The 22,151-nt window shown below is 41.3% G+C and overlaps 1 protein-coding gene across 5 annotated transcripts in view; it reads left to right on the top strand.

Moving 5' to 3' along the window:
* Positions 1-22,151, top strand: part of PPP2R3A (protein phosphatase 2 regulatory subunit B''alpha) — a 54,806-nt gene that overhangs the window by 10,771 nt on the left and 21,884 nt on the right. For 4 of the 5 annotated variants that reach the window (XM_062006072.1, XM_062006070.1, XM_062006071.1 and 1 more), the window contains exons 2-5: positions 582-3,045; positions 16,410-16,670; positions 18,408-18,511; positions 20,277-20,379. In XM_062006072.1, the coding sequence (XP_061862056.1) occupies positions 1,087-3,045; positions 16,410-16,670; positions 18,408-18,511; positions 20,277-20,379 (2,427 nt within the window). In that variant the 5' untranslated portion in view covers positions 582-1,086. Of the gene's footprint in view, positions 1-581; positions 3,046-8,675; positions 8,808-16,409; positions 16,671-18,407; positions 18,512-20,276; positions 20,380-22,151 lie in introns of those variants that run through there. The other variant, XM_062006074.1, reaches the window with a different exon arrangement.

The following is a 22,151-nucleotide window of genomic DNA, read 5'->3' as shown; positions in this document are numbered from 1 at the left end:
AAATAGTTATTCCTCCTTAAAATATTTTGCCATGGTCCCAGAGACCTTGGTCAAAGGCTAATGGAAGCCATTGTAGCCTTTACTGAAGCCAGTGCATTCTTAGAGGCATTCATCTACTTTGCTCCAGGCTGTTTGCAGCTTTTGTAATCCAGAGAGCTTGGAAATCCTGAAAGTGCTTTTCTCTGCTGCTCTTTGCCTGATCTTTAGAGTCTTGAAAATGGAAGTCAAAAATGCACAACATGCTCAAAATATTTTGCTCTATTAGAATGAAAGGTAATGTTTTGTTCAGTCTGGGAAGGAAAAAAAGCAGGCCTGGGAAAAAAGAGTGGTTAAAATAGAGCTGTTAAAATGGCAACACAAAGCCAGCCTGTGTATAAATATAGGCTAACTCTTCAGTAGTGTTCTTATATGGTAGATCTGAGTGAAGGAAAAATATCAGCCTATTGCTGATGTTGAATGAAGTGTATTGCTCTGAAGTGTTGAATGGTGGTTGTTATGGTCTGGTGCCATATGTTTGGTGGTAGACAAGGCTGCATGTTACATGGAAATTACAATGCCTCATATTTCTTTTTCTGTTGCAGGGACCTACCTTACCAGTGTGAGAGGGGAATTGCATGAGCATACTGTGGATTTTTTGTCTGTACATGCTACTTGATTATCCATCTCTTACTGACCCACCCGAGAAAAGTGAAGAAGGATCAAGCAAAAATCATTGTCTCGTCACTTCTACCTGAGAGCTGGATGAATTTTATGACACTTGCTGGAGAACTTACCTGGACCATTAGAAATGCAGCAGCTTGTGCTGCCTCTCTGATCAGCAGAGCTTTCTGCATGGAATACAAGAATCAAGTTGGCTTAAGTCAAAGCATGTGCAAGTTTGACTAATTGTTGTACTTCTAATACGACTCCAGACTTCACTAAGGCTTTCCAAGGCAGTCATTTCTCATGTAGTTTGAATGTTTTCAACTGACATTTGAATGTTTTTAATAAATCTGGTGTAGCTGTGGAAAGGGAGGAGGGTGTGAACTTTTGCCTTTTAAGTTCAGAGTGAGTTTCAAAGCCACGCTTCCTAGTGTGATCCATGCTATGGCAGCAACCTACAGACTTCTGGTCACTTCTCTGAACTGCTACAGCAGCGTGGTGATAGACCAGCATTTTCAACACACTGTGCATTACTGCACAGGGACTTGCCAAGTGTTTAAGCAAGGGGTTACATGTATAGTAGCCCACCACAGTGTCTGTGCGGAGCTTGGTGTCCAAGATGCCAACCTTGACCATAAAATTCCTGTTCCTGAAAATGGACTTACTGTGCTTGGAAATGAGGACTATCAGCAAATCCTCCCAAATAATCCAAAAATGAAAAAGGGCTCTTCAGTGCAAGTCTCCAGCAGTTTCAAAGACATTACAGGTGAGGCAATAAACCTTGCCAGTGGTAAAATAAAGGAGTTCTCAGTTGAAAAGCTGAAAAACTCTTCCAGTCACGTGGCCTACAGAAAAGGGAGGAAGGTTCGGTCAGAGTCCTTCAGCAGACGGTCATTTGATTTTGACTTGATTTATGGGCACCTCAACAATGATGAGAACTGTCCTCCCTGTGGCTTTTTGCAGAGTCCCTCCACTGTGGAGAAGTGGCAGGAGAGTAATGATGCTCCAGAAATCACCACGAACCCTGTGGTTCCCTTCTCCCCTCATTCCTTCTCTGAAGAAAACTTAATTACCCAGATTTTGGAAAAACACAAGCTAGATGGTTCTTCTGGTGGGGATATTAAGGTGTGCTTAGACATCTTGCTCAAGTGCTCAGAGGATCTGAAAAAGTGCACAGACATAATAAAACATTGTATCAAAAGGAAGTCTGCAGACAGTGGAGGGAACAGCAATGATCCCCATGCTAATTCAGAAATGATATACATGAATCTGATGACAAGATTTTCTTCATACCTGAAAAAGCTGCCCTTTGAGCTGAAGCCACCAGGACACAAGGAAGCTAGTGACTTGGCAGAACTAGTTAACTGTTTTCATGGCTTGCAGCAAACTCCTTTTCCCTCAGTGTTTGGAGATGACCAGCCACCTAGATACGAAGATATTGTTCAGCTGCCATCCTCAAGTGCAGTTCCTCTTGGACTACCAGGTGATCAGCATGAGGTGAGAAACACCTCTCAGTCCATCCAAACAAATACTGTGAGCTTTACCTCAAACTCCCTTCATGGTATCCCCCAGGAGAACAGCGTGGGAACTGCAAAAGATGCTTGTGCTCTACCTCAGTTACCAGCCACAAGCCCTTCTGACTGCACATCTTCCACTGAGGCTCTGTACATTGAGGAGGAGTCTGATGGGGAGAGAATGTTAGGGAAAATAAAGAAGGCAGAGCAGAAAGGGGGCTGGGAGAGGTTAGAGCGCAGCTACCAGCCAGCTGGTTGTTCAGATCCAACTGCTGACACTAAAGCCGAAAGTGCCAGAGTGGGAGAGGCTGAGTCCTCCCATGTTTCTGAGAAAATTACTCCTTTAAAACCAGTTTTGGATTCTGTAGTGCGTGGTTCCCAAGCTGATGTCTCCAAAGGAGAACTGATGTGCAGTAAGATAGACAAGGAGGAGATAGACAAACTGCTGCTGGACTTGGAGTGCTTCTCTCAGAAAATGGAGACTACTTTGAGGGAATCCTCTCTAAAGGAGAGTGAACCTGCCCGTTTGCAGGTGTTTGGCTGGCAGGATAGGCAGGTACTACCTCCAGCTCTTGAACCCAAAAGTAAACCCATTGACCCCACTTCACCTCTGTCAAAAATCATGGAAACCAATGGTCATAAAATGGAAGAGGAGGACAAAGCCCTTTTACTGCGTATCCTGGAAAGCATCGAGGACTTTGCCCAGGAACTAGTGGAATTCCAGACAGGCAAGGGAAGCTTGTCCAAGGAGAGGGAAGTGATGCAGATTCTTCAGGAAACTTTAACAACTCCTTCACAGTCCCTCCTTGCAAGGCAGAAAAGCTGTGCTGGGGCTGCCTTCAGAGACTCTGTTCCAGCTTCAATTCAGCAGGCTCCAGAAGTGATTAAGGTAAGAGAACCAAAACTTTGATGAGACAGTGAATAAAACAAATGTTGGAAAATGAAAGGGGGGATAGGTAGGTGGTGATGGTAAGGGAATTTAATCCATTAAGTGATTCGTTGTGTTTTGGATGCTGCAGTGTGGAATAACATGTTCAACCTGGCAGAAGCCTAGCATTTATTTAAGTACAAACAAAAAAAAAAGGAAACTAAAACCTCTAAGCAAACAAATTGTACCCTGACGTGCAGTTTCACCTTTGAGCTTGTTCTTTTCCTGCTGGTGCTCCTGTAGGCTGTTTGCCTGTGGTTTAAATGAGCCCTATATAACGGAGAGTAGAAACAATTTTTCAGCTAACTACTTTATTCTTGGGAGCAGATATTGGATTGCCTCTCACCAGTTCAATGAGAAATTGTTCTATCTCTCCTTTTCCCATCTCCAAGCAGACTCCAATGGCCTTTGTTCTCCTCATCACTAGTTCCTAAAGAGAAAGATATCCTCCATGACACAAAGGTCAGAACCTAGGAAGACTTAGTTGTCTTTTCCTTGTCTCCAGTGCATACAGTCATTGTGGAGGCTGCATTGCTTGTATCTCTCAAATGAGGAGGAGATTTTCCCAAGAAAAAGAATCTCAATGGGAGCCTGCTTTAGAGGGAAGCCAAGGATGTTTGTCCATCCCTCAGTGCTTTTCATTTGATAACAAGTGCCAAATTTTCAAGGCAACTTGGCACCAAACTTCAAGTGCACAGAAAGTATACAGAGGGCTTCAGTTTCCAAAATCAACCTTCCACACAGGCACTTAAGAAGTGGACAGGTTATAAGTAAACTTTCACAGCTCCTTCCAGGTGGAATGTGATGTTCATGTCTCCAAAACTGTTGGCTTTCCTGAAAGTACTGATATTTGGTGCTATTCTGGAAGGGGATTGGTGAGGTGTGCCTGACTCAAAATGATAGGGCTGAGATCTTTTTAGACTCGGCTCTTGAGGCCTTTCTGGTGTTGCTCTTCACATCTTTGCGTATAGAAACTGGTGAGCATAATAATGTCTGAGGGGGAAAAGGCTTCTCAGAGTGTAGAATTAAGTAGCTCCAAAAGCTCTAAAGTGATCTCTTTTAATAGCTATTCTTGCCTTGTATAGTTACTTAAGACATTTTCAAATGTGTGAACTTCAACCAAAAATGTGTTTGATCAAGTGTGATAATGACTTCATGTCAGTTTTTCTCTTATACTTGACAATTGGATGAACACTGTCAAATAGCCTATCAGTCTGGTCCCCTACCAGCTTCTGTCTCCCTATTACCCACCTAGCCGGAGTGCTAGTTTGCACCTAGCCTGCCTTCTGTGGACATAAAATGTGCACCCATACTGCAAGAACTCTTCTTATCCATGCAATAGCACAACCCTTGCTTTGTGTAAAAGCCCAGAGCCAAAGATCACAAGAGAGAATAACTGTCTTGGGGAGCTGGATGGGCTGGAAGAGGCTTGTGTTGAACACTATGCAGTGTGAATGCAAGTGGCACCCTTCAGAGGGAGTTAGCAGAGGGGGCAAAAGTCATCTGAACTGCAGGCTCTACACTCACTCTGAGGTTTGCTGTCCTTCATAGTATAGATATGGCCACATGCTTGGCTGTGGGCACAAGACCCTCTCTAGATAGAGCATCTAGAGAATACATCCATGTTCCTGGGTAACTCTGGACCTGGCTGGAACAATATGTGGATTCCCATTCAGTATTGCACGTGTTTTCAGTTATGAAGGTTGTGACAGTTTTAATAGCCCTCAAATACTAAGCAATGAAAAAAGGAAAGGGACAGCTACTTCAGACTGGACTGTTTGCTGTCGCAGCCTGTGTGGAAATCAATGCTAACTTCTATCAGCAACAGACTTTCCCTTTATGATAAAAGCAATTATGATTCTTCACAGAGAACAATGGAATTACTCGCCTCTTCATTTTCAAAGCCAAAATATTTAGAAACTAGGAAATGAATACTCCAGAAGTCCATTAATTTTACAGAGCACATAATGAGCGCTTCGTGCTTCTTTCAGGCAGGCCAGGAAGCGTTGCATACTTTTTAGACTGTCCAACATTTCCCATTCTGAGATCCAGTTTTCCATCACTTATCTCTAAACCTCCAACTATTTGTTTTAAAGTTTCCTGTCCTGTGTGCCTGTCTTAAGCTGATCTTTTAATATGTTGTTTGTGAAATAAATAGGTCAGTGAAAACAGTTCAGTTGTCTGTCAGAGGCTAGCAAAACCCTTAAATATTTATCTGTAGTTTTGACTCTAGATAGAAGGGCAATAGGGAGGGCTGGGTGGACTGGGAATTGAGGAAGCAAGAACCAGTGAGTAATGAAGAAGGTGGAGATGAGGCTGTTGGGATTCTCTGATTGGTCTGTGGAAGTGCTGAGTGTAAGGGTTTGGGTTTTTTTCAAGGTGGAGGGTGTTACCTTTTTGAGTAAAGTGTCTTATGCAAAGTCCTTGGAAAAGTCAGTGGTGGATGTCTCTGCCCTGGGACTACCACCTGTACAGAATGGCTAATTGGACCAAGTATTTAAATTCAGTTAATGCTTACAGAACACTTGGTACTCTAGTGAAAGTATTGTAAAACAGCCTGTGAGAAAGTTGGTCCTTCAGTTATCAGAATGCAGTTTGAGTAGTGCAGGGCTGTGCTCCAAGTCCTGCTCATACATTTTATTTTAGGAACTGTTGGATAAACGTTTGTGAATAAATTTGGGATCAAAGACTAGGACCAGGGTTTTATACAAGAAAAGGCCTCTTATTTTTTTTGCCTTCCTCTGTTGGGTATCCCTTCTCAAAAGGATTACTCATGGTGTAGTGAGCCAGAAAGGGCAATCTTGTTTCCCATTTCTCGTTCCCCTATGCCTCTACTTCCTGCTGTAGGGTTCTGAATCTTCCTTTTTACTGATTGTGATGTTGTACACAAGACATTTTAGGTTTTGTGTTCTGCTATATCAGTAAGTGGAGTTGCTCACACTGAGGTCAAAAGGATGATACAACCCTTTCTGGGCAGAGATTGTGGGTCTGGGAGCAGAAGGTTTACAGTTTTCAGGGTTGATAAATGGTTTCAGACCACCTTGTCTAACCACATTATCTCTCAGATGGTAGAGCCCTGAGTCAAGTATCTAGAGGCTGTTCCCTGCTGCCACATGTTTCCTCTGGGCTGGCTGTAGGTAGCATCTATCTAATCCTGCCTCGCCTGAATGACTGATGGGGTGGGCATCACTGGGACTTTCGGAAATGTTTCCACACTGTGCTCTAAAACATTGTCGCTGGGGCCACCACACCTCTCTTTTTGTATCACAAATGTCTCTATTGCATGCCTACACAGTTGACCTGAGGATGGTTCTGAGCAGAAATGTTTCATAGTCATACAAAGTTAAAGTTGACCTGGCAACTTCATAGTTCTGCCCCATCAAAATGCTATTTTATAATTCTATGTACTTCCTTGTTTTGCAAATTTAATTATATGCTTTTGAAGGATCTTTTGTGAGGTCAGCCCCATGTACCAGTACAGACTGGGGATTGACCTGCTGGAAAGCAGCTCTGCAGAGAGAGACTTGGGAGTCCTGGTTGATAATAAACTGAATATGAGCCAGCAATGTGCCCTCGTGGGCAAGAAGCCAATGGTATCCTGGGATGCAGCAAGGAGAGTGTGGCCAGCAGGTCGAGGGAGGTTCTGATCTCCCTCTACTCTGCCCTGGTGAGGCCTCATCTGGAGTCCTGTGTCCAGTTCTGGGCTCCTCAGCTCAAGAGGGTTAGAGAACTTCTGGAGAGAGGCCAGTGCAGGGACACCAAGATGATCAGGAGACTGGAACATCTTTCATACGAGGAAAGGCTGCGGGAACTGGGGCTGTTTAGTCTGGAGGAGACTGAGGGGGAATCTCATTAATATTTACAAATATCTAAATGGTGGATGTCAGGAGGTTGGGGCAGTGCTTTTTTCTGTTGTATCTAGTGACAGGACAAGGAGTAATGGAAAGAAGCTGGAACACAAAAAGTTCCATTTAAACACAAGGAAAGGCTGTGAATATACATCCAAACTTCAGAGCTTTTTCAGTTCTCAGGTGACAGTGTTCAAACAATGAGAAGTGACACAAAGTATGCTACATTCTTGTTCAAATGTTCTTTTGTAAAGAAGTGGATTCCACAGCCCATGTAGTGGCACTGTGGCTTGATGACTGAGAGGCAACAGGAGAGAAAAGAAATTTGAAGTGTTTTATACAGATTAATCTAGTTGTCAAAAAATTCTTCTTGTGGATGTCAACTGGGGGTCTCTTTAGCAAATAACATATTGAACTGTGCAGGAACAAATCTATGAGCATCCTTCTGGATAGACTGTTTCTATATCTGTAGCCCTGTCAATTAAGTGATGCTGTGTTTTAATTACCTTTGGACCAGGAAAGAGACATGGGGTGCATATCTAATAAAAACCTTTCTGGTCTTGAGGCTCAGTGACACCTTTTCATTTTAAATGCAGTATCCTGACAAAAGCAAGCTACTACTGGCTAGGAATTGGATGTTCTGTATTACTAGGTTTAGAAGGTAAACTGGCAAAGTAGCTAAGACTTTTAAAGTCAAATAGAGAAAGCAGGCTGTGGAACTAGGTGTTTGTTCACTTTGTGGAGTAAGAACTGGATTTAGGCCTTTGTTCAGCATCATTGTCACGATAGGAGAAGGAAAACACACTTTTAAGAGGCCTAGACAAAGTCTGAGCAAGAGTATGAGGTCTGCATGCTCAAGGTTGTGCAGAGAAATAGTAGATTATTGTCTACCAGAAATTACTTTGCCATGTCAAAGTTATGGGAAAAGTGAATACAAAGAGTGAAACATTTTGGTTTCTCCATAAAACCGTTTTCTTAAGAACTGCTAAAGAATGCCTGAGCTTATTGCCCAACATCACCCTTATGTGTTTGCTTGGCATTAAAGAAACCAGATGATTTTCTTTTTCCAAGCAAGAAGGAAAAATTGATGCTGATTGAAAATTACAGCCCTTGATCTAGAGTGGGAAATAATGCTGATCTGCTTTATCAGCTACTAAGCAGGAACTTCAAACCACTAGCTTCATACCCACATGAGCCTTGGCTGAGAGCACATGGTTTAACTCTGGTTGAGTCTGACTGATGCGAGTTTGCACCTTGGGTTTCGGCACTAAAGCACATAAAGTTTAGAAGTATTGGGGAAGATGGTATATTTAGCCACTTCTGCAGCACATCTAATTTTAGCACTCTTGGTGTAGTGGTGGTGGGTGCTTCCTTTCCCATGTTACCCCTGGCCTATTACAAGCCAAGGACAGATTGTCTGTCATGTAGCCAGCAGGGAAATAGATTCTGTTGTAGATCATGTTTCTCAATTAAAGTATTACAAGAAGGCAGAAGATCCTGGTGGTACAGAAAGATAAGTTGAATATCAGTTTAAAAAGGGAGGTTTGGCTTCAGGAGTGAGAGGAAATCTCTAGATGTTGTCATTGTGAAGAGAGAGAAGACATAGTATGTTGAAGCCATTTGCCATCTTCTGCCTATAAAAAATCAAAACCAGGGAAGCAACGTGCTGGTCTTGACGTGATCTCCTACAGAGTCCTCGTGCCCCTTCTGGAAAGGGCAACATCTGCTTGGGAGCTAACCAGGATGATGATCAAGGAGAGTTCTCTGCGGAGAGACCCAGACATAGGAGGGGAGCTAGCTTTCCTTGCAAAGGGCTGTGACTTTGTTCTTCCATCTCGATTCAAGAGGAGACTGAAGTCATTCCAGCAGGCCCAGGTTTGAATGCTTGGCATTTCTTTTTCTTTAACTGTTGCGTTGTATTTTTCATTGGATCAGAGACTCAAACTGTGTCCCCTCTAGGTGTGTCTATTTGCAGCAAGTTATTTGCAGCTAGATACCAGCAGGTTTAAAAATAAACCTTCCAGGCTTACATTGCAGAGTTAAAATGTCTTTGTAAACAAGGGGAAAAAATTAACAGCAAGGGCAGTGATTTAATAACAGGGAGAGGCAGTGTAAGACCATTAAATCTTTTTTGTGGTTTTTGAAAGAAAACCTCCATCTATGTATGTGATTGCTCTGAGTGTCTCTTGTTGCGTGTGGAACAACCACAACATTCTCCTGTGTTTAGTGGGCTGTGCTCTGTGCTGTACAAATTTGTGCACAGACCAGCCTACTTGGCTTTGGCATTTACCATTTTACCATCACAAGGTGTTTCTTTGTGCTGTTTCCTACTGTCTCTAGGCTGTGGCTGAAGGAGATTGTAGAATCATTTAGATTGGATAAGATCCTTAAAATTATGGAGATGTAGCCAAAGAAGTGGAAATTATCCCACAGCTCTGTTTCTTAGTAAGATCCAGTTGCTGTACTTGCTTTCTGGGGCAACTGGCAAAAGGTTGAAGTAATTTATGCAAGGACAAATGGATGTGTAGCCACCCAAGATTTCCAGGGAGTCACAATATGCTGAAATCAGCTCATCCTGAGCTTCATCTCTATTTAAATTGTCGGTGACCCAGTAAGGAAGTTAAAAAGTTGAAATTATGAGCGGTTTCCTAAGAAACAGCTGTTAAAATTGCTCCAGAGTACACTGTAGTGCAGTTTGTTTTCATGATTTCTGATGACAGGTTAAAGTATGTATATGAAGTTAATCTCTGGAACATGTTTTTCACTCCCTAGAGGAGAATTGCATGAAGTAATAATGTGCAGTAATAGCTTGGGCGGGGACCACAAGCCATTTGGAAGAGACTAACAAAAACCATGCAGCACAGCTAAGTTCACTGTGCAGTTAGGTTGATCACCTAAGGACACAATCAGGATATAGTTTGCAGGGAGAGATAATATATTCTACAGACAAAAATTGAGAAATTGACAAGCTTTTTGCACATGAGCCTTCCACCTGGTCTGAAGTAGGAGCTGCGACCTTCACTGCTGAGTGCATTGAGAATTAACTGCTCTGGGGCTGCAGATCCAAGGTAACTGTGCGCAACTGCAGCTGAGAAAACATAGTCTTTGTCCTCTCTTGCTTCCAGTACTTGTTCCCTGTTGCTACCTCCTCACCCTGTGTCACCCCTGTCTTGCACTGGGCCCCGATGCCTTTCTGTGAGCTGGCGTAAACTCATAAGACGGTGGATTTAGTTTGTCTTGCTGGATGATACTCTGTTTTATGCTTTTCCAAGTGTGTTAAATTGGTTCACTGAGAGATCTTGGCAAGCTCTGGAGCTGGCATCTAGTACACAGTGACAATATTTGAGGATGGGGGACAGAGATGGGAGGTCTTGCACCAGATAGCATTGTGATGTTTTTTGTGCCTTGTGGGGCTATGCCCTGTGGCTTGGGAGTGTTAACATGAGATGGCCTGAGAGTGCAGGTAATTGGGCTCACTAAGGACAGAAAAAATGCCAGCAGGAGGAAAGGGCATAAGGTGGTGATAGGGAGCAGTGAGTGATAGGTAGTTTGTAGAACACTAGATGTTGACCAGGAAGCCAGAGGAGGAGAAGTTTTTTGGTAAAACCCTTGTAAGAGCTAAAAAATTCAGTTCTTATGCTCATCTGTTGCAGGACTATTTGAGGAAGGATCAGAGAGCCTCTCATAGCAGTATTGGTAGAAAGGTCTCTAATCCAACATCTCACTTGTAGGAAGACTTTGTCTAACCCTAGGTCAAATTAGCATTGGCTTTGTCCAAGTCCTGAAAACTCCCCAAGGACAGAGATTCTTATTATCACTTTCAGTGATCTCTTGCAGACTGTACTAGCCTTGGTTAAATTCACCCTTCAAACTAACCCTCCCAAGCTACAGTTTATGCCTGTTGCCCCTTGTACCACGTACCACTACAGAATTTGCCTCTGTTGTCTTCTAATAGATGTAGGCTCTGGTTAGGCTGTCCCTTAGCTTCCTCTTTACCTGGGGAAACAGGCCCAGCCACTCAGTCTCTCCTGCCATGTGTTTCTAACTCTGGCTATCTGATTTGCCTTCTGTAGATCTCTGTCTGATCCCTCCCCATGCTTTTTGAAGTGAAGACACAAAGCTGGTCACAGTAATCCAAATACAACCTCACTAGTGTCAGGCAGAGGAGATAATAACTTCCCATGTTCTCCTGGCCCTACTCCTAATGCAGCCTAGTACATAGTTTGCCTTATTTGTAACTGGCCAGCGCTGCAGGCTCACATTCAGCCTGGTGCACATCATTTCCCCTACATCCTTTTCAGCACAGCTGATGCTCAGCCAGTGTGTTCCCAGCTGGAACCAATGCTTGGGATGGCTGTGGAGAACTTGGCATCTTTTCTTATGGAAGTAGTTGGACAATTTGTAAAGACCTCTCTCCACCTGATGTTCTGCCTCTCACCATGCCAGCATTCCCCCTAGGTAAATGTCATCTGCAATTCAGAGCAGTGGGGCTTCTGTGAGGAGTAGGGGTTTATGCCCACTGTTGTCCTTCTGTCAGAATTAATTTGGATGCACACTGGTTGTTTTCTCCGTGGACTTTTCAGGGAACCATTTGGAATGTGGGCTGAAGTGTATCAGTTGCGGGAAGGACAACTCGTGTAAGATCTATAGACATGTTTGTCAGTGGAGGCATGCAAGGTCTGTGCTTTCAAAACTCAACTGAATAAGATCACGAGGAACTTGATCTAGTATTAGAGCCCTGTGTCTCTTCTCACTTAAATCCTTTTGTGATTCTGTGTTGCTTAGGTAGAATTTGTATTCAGTTTTGTTTTGCTGTGATTGAACTTTGTTTCTGCTGGTGAGTTTACAATTTATAGTAGAAAAGATTCTACCCAGATATGCTCTGTGCTGTTGGGACCCATGTGCAGATGAACATTTGCTACTTTTTCTGTCCTTAGAGATGGGTAAGAAGGAGGCAGCAGAAGTATACAATGATGGGAAAGGGCTTCAGGGCAGGAAAGGGAGAGAAAACCTCAGGGAATAAATACAAATCATCTCTGGAGAGCTGGTGATCTTTGAAGATGGCTTGTGTCCAGTTACCATCAGACTTCAGTAAGACAGGAACTGTGAAAAATGGAAGGAGACATTAAGTCAGCACTGTGGACTGCAAGAAACCAGGCTGAGTCACTCTACCCTAGAAAAGAGCATTACAGAATCCCATTTTAAGAAAAAAAGAAAAAAAAAAGTGGTAAATGTATTATCTGGGATCGTGTTGAAGATTGGAGCCAGGAGGAAGAAGCAACATCTTTTGATGTAATACTCCTTCCTTATGTGGGGCTTTCTGCTAGGAGTGGCAAGTCCCTGAGAGGCCTGGCTGGCAGAAGTTTAGTCTCTGTGCTTTGTGTAGCTACAATGAGGCTGTAGTTCTGTCTGGTTTATTTATATTGAAGATGTCACTATTTTAGCCTGTCCGTAAATAAATTGTGTGACTGGCAAAAGGTGACATAGTGGCTAGACAGATTAGAGTTAGGGTAAATTACACTTATGCTATAGAAGAGAATTTAAAAATGGGCTTTAATCTCACCTTCCTCATTAGAAAATAAAAGCCTGTTAGCTATTGGTAACAAAGCTAAAAGATTTATTATAGTATTTGTAGTTGACTTTCTTAGTTGTCCTTTCTGGAAATGCACATCCCTGTTAGAGAAATGTGTTCCACTAAGCAAACAGCATTTAATGTTAGCTTTTTGCAGTAAAAAATGGTTTTGCCAAGGAATTCCCACAGAGTTTCCCCTCATATCACTTCATTTTCACTAACACTTGTAATTAACTCCCTGCTTTCTTCATAGTGGTTGACATCTGATTATACCCTTCATAGAATATTGTAAAATTGTTCTTGGGAACAGGATCCTCATGAGCTAGTTGCTGATTGTTATTTTCTCTTGGTGGTGTAGACAGCTCATTTCTTACATAAGAAGGAAGAAGACCAAGTTCAAAGAAGTTATTTCTGTTCTTGAAGTAGCATCTTCTGAAAAGAAGCCATCCATTAGCTATGCTTCCACCTTGTTTGACTTGGACAGAGCAAGAGATACTAATTCAGTCTTACTGGGAAGATCAGCTGTAAATTTACCTCTGAGCTGGCTCCTTATTGCTCTTATAGATATCTAACTTTCTGGCTTGTGTTGTGGATCAGGAAATTCATGTAGATTTTGGAGTTCTGACTTACGGCTTCTGTGAGCCAGTACCGAGCATTGCTAACTGACAGTATCTGGAGGAAGATAGGTTGCTCACTCTACAGTGGAGGCCAAGGTAAAGTGAATGATCAGCTCAAGTGTTGTGCTAGACTGGGATGTATGTGATATGCAGAAGAGGAAAACGACATAGTGCTGTTGTGGTGGTCTACTTTGGAAGGCAGAGACGTTCTCAAGTAAAAAACCCAACATATTTTATCATTGTCTTGTACTGTGAGGAAAGGGGATTGATTTACTGTCAAAGAGGTAGAGTCCTTTGAGAGACCACTATGTTGGTTTGTTTTATTTTGATTTGTGGACCATTTTATTACATTTGAGTAATTTCTTCTATTTCCTCACAATCCTGACAGCTAGAGTGCCTGGAGGCATTGAAGAGATTAGCAAGCTGTGAATGTGTTTGAGAAGTGGGTCTTCAAGACAAACTGATGTTAAGTCCTATTACAGAAGTCAAGTGGATGCAATTGGCACCTCATTGTTTGTTCCACCTTTGCATTGTTTGTATGAATATGGTGCTGTGAGAGACAGGCAGGGATGTCCCCTCTGAATTTGAGAACTGCAGAGCAGAGCTCTGGGTGGTGACTGGAAAAGGTCAAACAGAGTGAGAGGCAGCAGTGGTGGTGAGCTCTCCTCCAAGTGAAGTCTCTACCTTGACCTACACACCGAGGTCTGATTCTTTAACCCACTATTTCCCAATCAGATAGAGGCTTCTTGAGGAGGTATGTCTCAGGGAGTTCTGTTCACCCTTCTTGCTTAGACTACCTTGCTGAAGTACACAGCTGTGGGAGCAGGGTGGATCTTCATCTACCTCTAACATGCAGCAGTGACTGATCTGGGGCCACATGCTCCCTTCCCAGACATATCCACCTTGTCTGGGTTTTTTGGTTTTGTTAACTCTACTGAGTAAAGAGCAAAAGGAAGCCAGGCAAAGGGTTGTCTTCTATTAGCCCAGTGAGCTGCCACTCACAAAGTGAGTGACCTACTTTTCCCCAGCTCAACCTCTACCATCATTTCAGGTCACTCACTGGCATTATAATACTGTGGGACAGAGTACCCAGGACTAATGCTTACCCTGTCCCATCCCACAGCTTTCTTCAGCCCCAGTAACACTTTAAACCTCAAGCCTATTGTGCTTTGAGCTCCAGCATCACTCAGGATCAGACACAAAGGTGTGCAGTGCGTGAGAGCAGGAAAAGTCAAGGAAGATGGGAGAAAGAACAGATGGTGGTAATGAGGCTTGTTCTCCAAAGGCTGAGAGCTATTTTGAGGGCCATAGGGACTCTGAATATTGGTATTGATAGATTCACAAATCCTGAAGGCTGAAAAGTGATTTTCAGCTTTTCTTGTGTTGCACAACACGGGGCTGGAGGAGGTAAAGAAACCCAAGCTCCAAGTTAACATGTTCTGTACAGAGCAGTTACAGTACAAAAGTGTGCTTTGACTATTCTATTTCTGCAAGTGCTTGTGTTTCTGCTCCAGAAATGGGATTGCATTTGGGAGAAGGAAGAGCTCTTCCCCATTTAAAGAAAGAGCAGTGAAGCAGAGAAATGAAGAGGAGCAAAATCCTTCCATCTCTTGTTTCACAGGTCTCTGAAGAATGGGTTACAATGTATTCTAAACTGCAGATAAAAACCAGGCTTAAGGAAGCTTTTACAATTCTCAGTTCATCACCTTCCTAAAAGCAAACCCTTAGTAAGTTGGGGGATTTGGTATGTGTTAAGAAAAAAAGCTCCAAGTTTCTGGAAAACAATGAGACAAAGAGTTTAGTCAGTTCATCATATACTTTCTTCTGTATTTAGTGAACTCAGACTTGAATCCTTTATCCTAAAACCATTTTGTTTTGATATAGTTAGAACAAACAAACTGAAAGTTGCAGCTGTATTTACTTGACTATTGCCTTATTAGCCTCTTATCACATATGTTGTTATGTTAATACTGACTCTTGCATTCAAACCCTTGTGCAATGGGCAAGCCTATGCCTTTTCCCACAAAAGTGTGTATTCACTGGGGAGTGGGGAATTCGTCATCCTTTGGCATTTCAGCATCTGAATTCTGCTGCTTGTACTGTAACTACTTTGTAAAGTTTAAAAATATTCCCTTCCACGTCTGAAAAGTTACTTGGTTCAGGATCTCCTTAAATACAAACGTTGAAGAGTATTGATGTATAGCTAGAATAAGAAATTGGCAGAGATCCATCAGAAAGGTGATCTAGGGGGAAATCACCATATCAGCCACGTGTTTATGACAGATAAGAGAGGAGTAATAGGTAGAGGTAATGAATAAAGAGGTGGTAGATGAGAGAGAAAAACCACCTTGAAACAGGCACACAAATGGACTAGTTTCAGTTTCCTACTTTTTCAGCAAATAATTTAGCTGGTGATGCAATGAAATATTTGGGTGCTTTATCTGCAAAAAGAGTCTTTGAATTGGAGTTGTAAACAGATTTTATTTTTATTTATTATATTATTATTATTGTTTTATTTATTATATTATATTATATTATTTTTATTTTATTTTTATTTATTATTTTGCACTAATTCTCTGTGCTGTATCATGATGCTCTGGTGTATCATAATGACAAATTGTGCTGGCTGCTTGGAGTTCCTCGTGTAAAAATTGATTTGCCAGTATTTAGCAATTGCTAAGTGCTACTTGCCTTGAACAAAATCAGGTCTTCAACTGTTAAAATTGGGCATAGAATAAAAGGCTTCCTGAAATTTAGAAGACAGCCTTGCAAATCTTTTCCTAATTTGTGTATGAAGAAATACATGTTCCAAAAGGATGGAAAATGTTGATAAGTTTGCTCATACATGAGGGAAGGCATTTATGTGGGTGGATGTTCTAGTTCTGAGGGGAAATACTGAAGAGCAGATTTTGATGCTTTGCTGTTTATGGGGCAGAATGACCACACTGTGACCAGCAAGAGAAAAAATAACCCTGTCCTTGTTCTAGGGCATTGCTAAATTGTGGGATGTGTTCTCTTGTGGTTCAATAGTAGATCATAACCCACAGCTACATACATAAGATGCACAGAAACTACTTAAAAGCAGATGTAATGTCTCCTAAATTTGCAGTGTTTCATGTTGTGGAATTTTTTTAATTGGTTACTTGAGGTGCATTTTGATCCTTGCACTACAATTTAATTGTTGATGGGTTTTAAGTTTTTCCTAATCACTGGCAGCACAAACTGTTTTTGCCTGCTTGGTGTGCAGTGCTGTTAAAAAAAAATATTTGTTGTTGATTATGTTTTCAGATTCAAAGTAAACAAGAGAAGAAACCTGGAGCTTCCTCCCCAGCCCCATTGAACTCTGCAGTTAGCCCTTGCACTCTTCTGCCTGGGAGTAAAGCCACCAGCAGTACTCCTTTGTCGATAAACATTCCACGTTTCTACTTCCCTAAAGGACTTCCCAATGTCTGCACTAATCATGAAGAAATCATTGCCAGGATTGAAGAAGCCTTTACAGAGCTTGAAGATGAGAAAGCAAACATCTGTGAAATGGGGAAAATTGCTAAGGTAATTATTTTCTAGGGTTTTCATGGTTTGGAGAGAAAGACTGGAACTAAAACTAGTAAAATGTCTCACAGCTGTTCTCATTTTCAGTGAAAAAACCACCTTTTTTAATCCCTTTGCTCTGAATGTTTTTGTTTATATTAAGAAAACAGTAAAGAAAAACAAGCTCAGATTGCTGGTTGTCACATCTGATGAGTATGCTCTTACTTGCTTTGATTTGCAAGACAGTTCTTTCTCACTAAATACAACTTACATTTTTGTTTTTCTGTTCCTTTATAGTTACACTCAGACAATGGCAAAAACTTAGTCTGTCTCTGTGGCTTCAGGTAGTGACAGCTACTTTCTTGGTGGTTAGCTGTCCCACTGGTCTGGACATGATCTATGTGTACTGTTGCAGAGTTGCTTGAGAAAGCAGTTTCCAGCTTGTGCCTCTTTGGACCTCGAAGAGGGAAATGCTTAGTCAACCCTCAACCACGAAGATGCGTATGTTTAATATCCATAATGCAGGTGTCTGCTAGCAGACTTGAAGTTGTTACAGTCAGCTAATGAGTTCCTGGCTTCAGGGAACAAAACACAGCACTTGTGTGGGAGCACGAGGCAGATGGGTGGTTCTATTTTCCTCTCCTTCAATCATGGTTTTTAGTAATGCTGAGCTAAAACTAGCAGTTGTCAGACACATTTCGTATGTTCAGTTTGCCCTGAGTGCATCTTTGGCCCTGTAGATCACGCAATGATGCTCTGCCCAAGAGGAGCACTTGTTTTCCAAAAAGGAAGATTTTTTTGAAAGGAGAGACTAGGTTAGAGTTTAGTTTTGTTTGTTTTTGTAGGAATTGAGTGGCATCATTTGTAAACCACCTCTGAAAATGTAAACAGAAAAGCCTCTTTCCTCACCCAAAAAAGGGTTTGAAACTGATTTTTGTGACAGTCTGTGGTCTGATGTGTTCAGACTGGGAAAACAGGAGTGTGGTATAGAAGAGACCACAGAAGAGGTTTTTTAAGGTGCCAGCAACTTAGTCAGTTTCAAGCCTGCTTTTCTGAGGCCTTAGAGCATAAAATACTTGAGCTTCTGTTGATTACCATTCCAAAAGCTATCAGCTTCTGCAAAGGCTAGCTAAAAGATGAGTTAGGGGAGTGTTTCTGCTGGAATCACCCTCTTTCCATTTGTGCTTTCATTTTTTGTTGTCCTGCTGAGATCTAGCAGTGTTGGGACAATGGGTTCTTCTGGGTGGAAGGCACTGCACTGAGAAATAGGGAATGGGAATCACTTCACCTTCAGGCATGTAATCACTAATTGTCTGTAATTAGAATTGAAGTTCCTTTGCTGTGAATGAGAAGAAGTCAGCCCATGTAGAGAACAGGTCATCCTTTTCTAAGGTTAGGTCAGTGAGGTAGCTAGTGTGAGTGCTGTCCTGGAAGGAGATGCTTGTCTCTCTCCACTTAGCAGGGAATATAGAGAAACAGTTTTATCAAAGGCAGAGCTTAAGAGCTTGAAAGTCTCTGATCCTTTTCCTAGCCTGATAGGATGCATTTCTGAGCTGCTTAAAAAGACATATGACCAAGTAGGTAATTATTAGTGGATTCTGAACCCTTACATGAAGTAACTAGATTTTTGACTAACCTGTGTGTAATTACTGCTTTCTTTCCCATTTGGCAAAGTCTCGCTGATGAGTTTGGTGTGTAAACATTCGGGCTCTTCTTGTGACTATGTGTTTTTCCCTTTGTTCTCCTGTTTTGTTACAGGTATGTGGCTGCCCACTCTACTGGAAAGCACCTATGTTCAATGCATCAGGAGGAGGAAGGACAGGATGTGTATCTGTACACTCCTTCGTGTCTATGTGGAGAAAGTGAGTACAGCAAATGCAAAGTTCTCATTCTGGAACAAGAGAGCTCTGGGGTTTTTTTGTTTTTCTTCCACTTAACACTTTGTTTTTCTTTCCAGTCGCTGGGGTTTGACAGTCACTTCTAAATACCATTTTCAAGGCTTCTTTTTGAAATTGAAAGCTCTGCATATGTGGTGTTTAGAGTCAGAGGTGTGAGATGGAACAAACTTGCTTTCTTGCCTAATCTTTTTTGCTGCAGGGCAATTCAGACTTCAGTCTGTTGTGAAACACCTGAACAATCTCTCTATCTCCCATCCAGAGAGAGTTCTAATTTTTTACTTAGTAGCCGCTCTTCAGATTCTTGAAGAAGTCTTTAACCCTGGATTCCCAAAGTATTTCCTGTGATAATATCCTCAAAGCAGCTTTTCATTTTCTTGGCAAAATTGCAAGAATGTTAGGGATGACCATGATCAGTAAGTTTTTCTTGTCACAGACAACATTTTTTTCCTTCCTTAGCTTCCTCTAATTACTCCTAATTAATCCCTTGTGTATGATACCACATATTTTCACTCCTGTGACTTTCATATTCTTCAGATATTTGCAGACTGTGGTCATACCACATGTCTTCTGTGTTGTTTTAACCACACCATTACCAAGCTGTTTTATATGCTTTTCTAGCTTTAATTGCTCTTTTAGAAAGACTTTTTGTTTCCCTTCCTCTTTCTTCCCCTCTGATACTTGCAAACCTTTTTTTTTAATGGAAACATGGTAGACAGAAATAAATGTAGTCAAGTGACCTGACTTTTCAAAATGCAACATGCTCACTGACCTGATTTGAAGCCAATAGCAATTGCTGGGTGTAGAATTCTTCTGAAAATCACCTATTTTAGGTTTTTTGCTAAAATCATGCCAGATTTTAATTTTTTTAGGGCTAAAACATTAGCACCCCTTTTCTACAGCTGATTTATCTGCTATTTGACAGCAGGATGTGAATGTGCAGCCAACAGGATTGCTTGTCAGACACTAGATCTTTTTCTCTTCTTTATTCTGGAAGACTTATATATATATATGTATATAAAATATTTATATATATATAAATATATATGTTAAAATATATTTATATCTTTTGGGAAGTCTGTTTTGGGTAAGAAGTGATGAAGACAAATAGTGACAAGCCAGTTACAGTGTGATCTCTGCAGGAAAACTACAGATGTTTCAGTCCTGTGTGTCAATATAAGCTCTTACACTTTCAGTAGGTGAGGGGGGTGAATAAACAGAGTAAATAATGAACAGTGCCTTTATTTTCACAGTTATTAAGGAACACAGGGTAACTTTCTGAGCAATTTATCATTTCCTTTATACTATATGAACAACTTGGTGTTTGAGACCCCAATATTTCCTTCTGTTTCAGATATTCAGTAGTGATTTGGTAAATGTTACAGAGTTTCCATTTTTGTGGGCATTTCTGTTTGGAGTGAATTAAGTAATTGTGATAACTTTGAAAAAAAAGCAGAGACGATTTGGTGCAGTAAATGCAAACTGTCAAAGGAATGAGTGTATGTGTTCCTGTAAATGGGGGGTTGGACTAGATGATATCTAAAGGTCCCTTCCAACTCCTGGCATTCTGTGATTCTATGAAAATGGATGCTAGTAGTCTGAGCTCAACTTTGCTTAATTCATGGTGTAGATGTTTTATGTAACATGATAAAGCACCTTGTAATCCATCTGTAGTTCATGGTTGTCCTGTGAAGTACAAAGTCATTGGAGTCACTCTTCATCTCTCTCACAGAACCCTACGTAACTGCCACGATGATGCATCCAGATTCACGTACCTCTTAGCAAAGCCTGGCTGTGACTACTTAGAACAGGACGACTTCATCCCACTGCTTCAGGTACCTGCAACAGCTCAGCAGTGAATGCATGGGGAAAGAGCTGCTTTATTTTTATGCCTTCAAATGTTTACTAAAGACATGCAGACCCTTGGTTTGAGCAGCACCTGGGCAGGGGGGGTTGGGTGGGGTTGGAGTGAAATAGAAATAAGCAATGTAAGTGGACTATTTTGTATAAGTGCCAACCAGTTACAGATCTTGCTAAAATCACTGAGGATTGTCAAAGCTTTATATAGCCTCTTGTTAGGATTTGTGTTTTTTGGTGCCTGGTAGTAACCAGGCTGAAATTTGCCCCTCTTCTCTAGGTGGTTATTGGGAAAAATGCACAATATAAAAGCTTATTGGGAAAGCTGCTTGACAAGACAGTTATAATTGAATTTGTTTAGCAAGACTACCAGAGCGAATATCCCATGGAAATCCTTGCAAAAAGTGTTGCAGTTCCAGTTGTGTATATGACTGTAAACCTGCTCGTGCTCAAGTCTCAGTGCTGATTTGTCTGATTCCTAATATTCAGGCTAAATCTGTGCATCTTGATTTAATTTCTTTCTTTCCTGTCCATTCACATAATATTTTCAACAAAGCAAAGGATAATTCTTAAATTCTTTGTGGCCATTTAGGCAGGCTCTGTGTAAGTTTAGGGCTTCTTTATAGTTTCTGTGTGTAACAGATCCATCTGCTCCTGTGATCATCTGTTAGTACTTTTTCTGCGCTTTTCCACATATCCCTAGATTTCTCACACTGTGTTGCCCTCTCTGTGGAGATGCTGCTTTGGAGAAATATTTTTGTGTCTGCACTGGATATTTCTGTGACAAACAAAACTGGGATTGTCATGGGTTAATTTTCCTGTGTTCCTTTTCATCTTTTCTCCACTGGGCACACTGCCTTTCCTGATTGATTGCAGCTCTACTTTTTAGCTACTGATGCAATCAAAGGCATGTACAATCTTGTTTGTCAATTAGGCAGAGATTAGCAATATTGTGCCATATTACACCATCAAATTAGGCTGGCCAAAATTTGGTGGTATCACACCCTAAGGACATTGTGTCTTCTCTATCCTTTTGTACATCATAGTATAGACAAAGCAAAACTTCTCTACCCTTTAAAAACAAAGTGGTAAGAGTGAGGCATGTAGAAATTACACAGACATTGATTCATACAGTATCTGAAATGATTCATTCTGGATCCAAGCAGTTTCTCCACGTTTTTGGCCTTGTGTTTTGTGTCAGATTTGGCATCATGAGCCAGTGTTTGTCTTGGGGAAAGCTGGTCTTGAGAAAGAGACATCTCCACAGGTAGATCAAGCAAATTTAGATAAAACACCAATCCAATCTATGCTTTTTGAGACTCACAGAGCTTTTGTTGTTATGCTGGACATAAAAGGCTGATAAAGTTACCTTTTAAGGAGTGTTTATTTCTGACACTTAAGTCTAATAAAAGTTAATGTCTTCAATGAGTGGAGGAAATAAGAAGCTCTTGGAGAGGAGATAGTTGCATGGTCAACCAGCTATTTTTTGTCTCTCATTCAATGAAAATGAGTTTTCATCTACTCACTAACTCTCTTCCTTTGTTTTTCTGTCCTTAAGTAAATCAAAATGGCCCACCAGGTGCGTATTGCCCAGAAAATGTATTCTGCTTTTCATTCTAGAAGGTTCACTGTGTAAATTAAAAGATGTTATTTGACTTTTATTGTTAACGCTGCAAATATAGTTTCTAAAGTAAGCAAAAGTATTGGTATGTAAACCCAGTAAATTGTAAACATGAAAGGAAGGAAATAG

This window comes from Colius striatus, chromosome 12, assembly GCF_028858725.1.
Source record: "Colius striatus isolate bColStr4 chromosome 12, bColStr4.1.hap1, whole genome shotgun sequence".
Classification (NCBI taxonomy): Eukaryota; Metazoa; Chordata; class Aves; order Coliiformes; family Coliidae; genus Colius; species Colius striatus.
This window is presented reverse-complemented; position numbering and strand designations above follow the sequence as displayed.